This window comes from Palaemon carinicauda, chromosome 34 (genome assembly GCF_036898095.1).
Source record: "Palaemon carinicauda isolate YSFRI2023 chromosome 34, ASM3689809v2, whole genome shotgun sequence".
Classification (NCBI taxonomy): Eukaryota; Metazoa; Arthropoda; class Malacostraca; order Decapoda; family Palaemonidae; genus Palaemon; species Palaemon carinicauda.
This window is the reverse complement of record NC_090758.1, coordinates 56,250,135-56,256,665: the sequence shown is the minus strand read 5'-3', so window position 1 is coordinate 56,256,665 and position 6,531 is coordinate 56,250,135. Positions and strand designations below refer to the sequence as shown.

Here is a 6,531-nt window from a genome sequence, read left to right as displayed (position 1 = left end):
TACTAACCCCTTGTCCAACAACTCTCAAGTGCTTAAGGCACTCGAATGCACTCTTGCTAGCAGCAATGAGTTGGCGCGGACAACGCTGTTACCACCTACTAAACTTGAGCGCTTTGGAGGCGACTTCACCAAATTTAATTGGTTCAAGATGTCCTTCAAATGGCACATTGAGAACAATACCTCGGACCCCGAGCGCAGGCTGAACCACTTGTATCATATCCTAGATGGGCCTCCGAGAAACCTGGTTGAGCACTGCTTGCACCTGTCACCGACAATTGGGTACGATGAAGCTTGGAAGCAGCTGAGTGAATTCTACGGCAGAGAAGTCGATGCTACCGAAGCTTTTATTCGTCAGCTTCTCGAATGGAAGGAAATCCCAGCAGGTGATAGCGAAGGTTTAATGAACTACGCTTCTTACCTAAAGAAGGTGAAGGCAGCACAGGGTGCAAATTACACTAGAATTGAGCTGCAAGAAACTATGAGAAAGATAGTGGAAAAGCTCCCTCACCCTCTTCGGGTAAGATGGGTCTCTAAGTACCTGGAACACGAACACAAGCTTCAAGCCCTGATCACCTTTGTGGAGAGACAGGCACTGGTCGCTGAAGAATTGAAGTACTACGAGTGCGACCGTCGTCCTTCCAAGGGCAAACTTGAGGACACGAGCAAGCCGATTAAAGCTAAAGCCTTGCCTGTTCACCACAGCTCTCCTTCCGACAATGGGATATATTGCATATACTGCAAGAAAAATAAGCACGGAATTCAGTCGTGCCACCGATTCCAAAGCCTCAATTTGGATGACCGCTGGAATGCTGCGGTGGATGCCAAACTCTGCTTCAGATGCTTAAATGTCGCGCACAATCACGAAGCCTGTGAAGAAGAATCTACGTGTGGTAAGTGCGGCTTGGGGACGCATCACACGCTCTTGCTCTATGTGAAGAAAACCCCTTCAAGGGACAGTACAAACTCCAAGAGAGCAACTGTGTACAAGACATCTGACAAACCTAAAGAGGAGGCCGTGACGACTAGCAATGCACCACCTGATAGAACTAACACCAAAACCGCTCTAGAGGCTGGGACTCCTGCGACGACGGGGCACGTACACGCCATGTCCACTGACCGACGACCTGATGGTCGTACAATGTTGAAGCTTATCCCAGTCATGGTGAACGGAACGTGCACTACGGTCGGCTTCATAGATGGAGGAGCCGCACCCACGCTGGCCGCAAGGAGCCTAATAGATCGGCTAGGTGTAACGGGAAGGCCTTGCAACCAGACCATGGTGACAGAGGCCGGTACGTTCGACTGCAAGGAAGTGGTCCAACTCACCCTTGGTAACATCAACGGAGGTGAGGAGGAAGAACGAGTAAAAGAAGTCTTTGTTACTGACAAAATTAATGTGTCGACGGACTACATAATGCCTTGGACTGGCTGAAGAGATGGCCACACATGGCAGACGTAGAGCTGCAAAGCTTACCAACTGACCACGAACAGGTCGAGCTAGTGATCGGGTTAGACACGACCCTGAATCGAGTCATTCTGGAGCAACGCCACGGCACTGCCAATGAGCCATCCGCCTATCTAACCAAGCTTGGTTGGGTGGCTTTCGGTCCTACTGGAGACCGGTCTGCATCGGAGGTCTCACCCGTGCATCATGTTCATCGAAAATTTGACCCTCAAGACTTGACAGAGGTACTGCAGAGTCATTTTAATAGAGATTTCTTCGAAAAGGAATCCCTCTCCAAATTGGAAGATTCCCTAGAGGATAAGAGATTCTTGGCCACCTTTAATAACACGACACAGCATCGACATGGAAAGTACGTGGCCAAGCTGCCATTCAAGGACTCTACTCCTCTACCTGATAATATGAATATGGCAATTCGACAAGCCCGAAGCTTGAAAAGAAGACTAGACAACGACGAAGCTTACAAGACATCCTACGTAGCTCAGATGGAGAAATATACTGATAGGGGCTACGCCGAAAGGGTTCCTGTAAGTCAGCTAGACAGGGAGGACGGGCGCGTATGGCTTATGCCGCACCACTCTGTCAGGCATCCTGTCAAACAGAAAGACCGAGTGGTCTTCGATCTGAAGGCAAGGCACCGAGGAACATCTCTCAACGAACATCTGATGCAAGGCCCCGACCTCACCAATAGCCTGACGGGTGGTCTCCTGCATTTTAGAGAGGGTCAACATGCCATCACAGCAGACGTGCAGGAGATGTTCCATCAGGTGAAGGTACCTGAAGAGGACAGAGACTGCCTGAGGTACCTCTGGTGGCCAGAAGGTGTCACCAGCAAAGAACTGCAAGTCTTCAGAATGACGTCCCACGTTTTTGGCGCAAGATCATCGCCGAGCGTCGTTAACTTCTGCTTACGCAAAACGGCCCTAGACTTCGGAAGCATGTATAACGAAGAAGCTTCTAACTCTATACGTCGCAACTTCTACGTCGACAACCTCCTCAAGGCGATGGATGATGAGGAAGAATGCATTAAACTGACAAGAGATCTGATCAACCTGTGCAGGGATGGAGGTTTCCGTCTTAACCAATGGACCTCCAGCAGCAAGCAAATTCTAGCTGCGATCCCCAGAGAAGAACGAGACGACTCTGTGGCTGTCCTAGACTTGAATAAAGATGAGCTGCCAACTGAACGAGCCCTGGGGATCCATTGGAATATGAGCATAGACGTGTTCACGTTCAGAATCGTCCTTAAAGACAAGCCTTTCAACCGACGTGGTGTGCTCTCTGTTGTTGCATCGATCTATGACCCTTTGGGCTACTTATCCCCCGTCACTTTGATCGCGAAGATCCTGTTGCAAGAAATGTGCCGAAGGAAGCTCTCGTGGGATGAGGAGATGTCTGCTGATGAACTTGTTCGATGGAAGACCTGGCTTGCGCAGTTGCCACAACTGGAAGAGTTCCAACTGCGAAGGTCCTTCATACCACCAGACTTCGGAGATGTTGACACCCTTCAGCTGCACCACTTTGCAGACGCAAGTCAGACAGGCTATGGTGTAGTCTCTTACTTGCGTGTAGTTGGTGTCAACGGAAAGATTCATTGCACTCTTGTCATAGGACGGGCGAGAGTCGCCCCTCTGAAAAGGACCATCATCCCTCGTCTTGAGCTGACGGCGGCTGCTATCGCTGCACAGATGGACTCAAAGCTGAAGACTGAGCTCGATCTGAAACTGGCCCCGTCAGTCTTCTGGACTGATAGCACGTCAGTACTGAAATATCTCAGAAATCCGACTGCGAGGTATCAGACCTTCGTGGACAATAGGGTCAATCTCATTAGGGATACATCCGACATTATGGCTTGGAGATACATCAACACTACTGCGAACCCAGCAGACCTTGCGTCACGTGGCCTCTCCGTCGCTGACTTCCTCCAATCATCTTTGTGGTTTTCAGGACCAGATTTCCTCAAGATGGACGAAACGCACTGGCCAACCATGCCCGAAGATGTTGTCAGAGGAGAGCTTGATCCAGACGCCGAAGTGAAGACTTCTCTCGTCTTCGATATAACGAAGAAAGAACCAACGTTCATTGAATCAATAGCGACAAGATTCTCCTCCTGGTTGAAGTTTGTCAGGACCGTCGCGTGGATGACAAGATTTATCCGCCACATGCAGAAGGCTCGCCCATACAGCGGCGACTCACTCTCGAGTGCGGAGCTGCGTACTGCGGAGAATTTGATCTGGAGACTGACCCAAAGCCAAGATTATGAAGAAGAGTTAAGCACCCTCTCGAAGAAGGGAAGATCGCTGAAGAGGTCTAGTAAATTAATCAAGCTGAGACCATTTCTCAAGGATGGATTACTCCACGTTGGTGGTCGATTGCAGAAATCAACACTGGCAGATACGGCCAAGCATCCGATCATCCTACCCAGCAGTTCTCCGGCGGTCAAGCTTATGGTGAGAGCCACGCACGAATCCTGCAGCCATTGTGGCCAGAACCACCTGATGACCCAGTTGAGGACAAACTACTGGATCGTCCGCGGAAATGCGATCGTCAAGACTGTCATTCGAGAATGCTTGGTCTGTCGCAGACTAAGTCGTCGTCCTTTAGTTCAGGTGATGGCTGAACTGCCATCCGACCGGCTTTGTCCAGATGAACCCCCCTTTACTAACACTGGGTCGGACTGCTTCGGACCGTTCTTAGTGAAGCAAGGAAGGTCCACAGTGAAGCGTTGGGGCGCTATCTTTACATGCCTTACCTCGCGAGCAGTCCACCTGGAAGTGATCGATACAATGGAACAAGACTCCTTCGTCAACGCCATCAGGCGTTTCGTCGCTCGCAGGGGGCCTATCAAGAGAATGTGGTCCGACAACGGGACCAACATTGTGGCCACGGAACGAGAGCTAAGAGAAGCTCTCCAGCGCTTCAACGAAGGAGAAATCAGAGACACACTCTCGATCCGAGGCATAGAGTGGAACTTTCATCCACCTCATGCCTCACACTTTGGCGGAGTGTGGGAGCGTCTGATCAGGTCCGTCCGAAGAGCCCTCACAGCGGCCTGTCTCCAACAAGTCACGACTGATGAAACGCTTCGCACTCTGTTCTGCGAAGTGGAGGCTGTTGTTAATAGCCGACCTCTGACGAAGATCAACGACGACCCGAACTGCCCTGTCCCTCTCACGCCTAACATGATCCTAACTTTGAAAGGGTCACCCGATCCCTTCACATCCACATGCAAGAAGGACATGTATGTGAAGAGGCGATGGAGACAGGCACAGTTCCTCGCTGACGAATTCTGGCGCAGGTGGATACAGGAGTATCTCCCCCTGCTTCAGGAGCGCCAGAAGTGGTCAGTCCCAAAGCGTGACATCAACGTCGGTGACGTCGTTCTAACGCTGGACGAGCGGCTTCCCCGAGGCAGCTGGCCTCTAGGGAAAGTCTTGGAGGTCACTCGGAGCGCTGACGGTCGCGTACGTCAAGCTTTGATCAAGACTGAGAACGGCGAGTTCAGAAGGCCTGTGCAGAAACTGTGCCTTCTCTTGGAAAATGATAAAGGCGATGATATAAAGTGATGTATATGAGGTGTAATTAGCGTACGCCGAGCGCTGCTCGCTGCATTTTGTAAATTTTGAATTTTATTATTTGAGTTGAAAATATAGCAAGGTCATTTGAATGAAGTAACCCAAGTGATGCCGTATCTACGGAAATATTTAGCCCATGACCAAATAGGGGCAGTGTAAGATACGCCATAACGTATTTCCAAGAATTTCTTTTTTGTGTTCTTTGTTAACCATGAGGATTAATTTAGTTTTCCTTTACGTTCTCCAGGACCAACTCTAAGCGCTAAAAACATAACCTTATATGGGCATAGCGATGGTCTAGCTCCATGATTGGTCGGCTCAGAGGGGCATCTCGCGCTAGACAGAGTGACGTCACGGCCCCGGACCTTGGCAGTGCATGGCTGTCCGCTGTGGTGTGAGCATCTCTGTGCTCAGCTTGCTGTGTTGACTGATGCGGTGATTTAGGAGTGTCTCTCCGTGTGTGAAGGACCAATCACACATTTGGCTTGATAACTAATCACTCGCAGGAGATTAACGGTACCACCTGTGAATGTTCTTTGAACTGAACTTGAAACAGAATTGGCGTTGGGAAAAGATGTAAGTCTATTATTTATTGTAATGAACCCTATTGCAATTCATGTAGTCCTGTACCATTGCTGTATTTTCTTTATTGACTTGTATTTATGTATTATAATGAACCCTATTGCAATTAATGTAATCCTGTACCATTGCTGTATTTTCTTATTGACGAGCTGTTTTTTTTTGTTTGCAGCTAAAACCTCGTCCGATATACAAGTTGTACTCTTCAATATATCTAATTATAAAAGACGTGAGTTTTCAAGACCTACACGCCAATAACTTAGAACTTTAGCCGAGAGAGTGAACCCCTCTCCGGTGTTCTACAGTCTCTGTTGACATTCAAAAGTCTAAATTACTTGTAAACAACAACAACCATTTTTCAACGAGGAAGCTTCAATGGGTTGCTCGTTTTAGATAATATCTCTCTATTTCGGGTTATGAAATATTTGTTTGTTCGTTCCAAATACGAAATGCATTTCATATTTGGTTCCTCGTCATGAAAATGTAGATGCATTGGCAGTGCAGTCTCTCTTAGGGATGACAATGCATGTGGACTGGTGGTGCCATCTATTGATAGATTATGACAATGATTAAAATCACAAATTTACTTTTGTAAGAATGTGCTTTCCCAAATTTTTAGATAAAACTTTATATTACTAAATACGCACACACCTAAACAAGCACACATATGCACAGTAACATACAAAAAGTATATATATATATATATATATATATATATATATTTATGCACATGCGTGTGTGTGTGTGTGTCTATGCATATCCTTCTCTAACATTTATGACGTTAATCCATATCTCATTCTGTCGTTCCATCTCTTGTTAGTTTTATCCACATTGAAATCAGACCATTAGAGGTAGATGAGTGTTGTTTAGAGTACAGAGAGAGAGAGAGAGAGAGAGAGAGAGAGAGAGAGAGAG

The 6,531-nt window shown here is 47.9% G+C and overlaps 2 protein-coding genes across 2 annotated transcripts in view; both read left to right on the top strand.

Moving 5' to 3' along the window:
* LOC137626949 (uncharacterized) overlaps window positions 1-1,432 on the top strand; it is a 1,644-nt gene extending 212 nt beyond the window's left edge. Inside the window, exon 1 of the mRNA XM_068357935.1 lies at window positions 1-1,432. This exon is cut by the window's left edge and continues 212 nt beyond it. Within this exon, the coding sequence (XP_068214036.1) occupies window positions 1-1,432 (1,432 nt within the window).
* A 14-nt stretch (window positions 1,433-1,446) lies between these two features.
* On the top strand, window positions 1,447-5,028 carry LOC137626948 (uncharacterized). The gene has a single exon (XM_068357934.1). The coding sequence runs from the start codon at window positions 1,447-1,449 to the stop codon at window positions 5,026-5,028; it is 3,582 nt and encodes a 1,193-aa protein (XP_068214035.1).
* The last annotated feature ends 1,503 nt before the right edge of the window (window positions 5,029-6,531 follow it).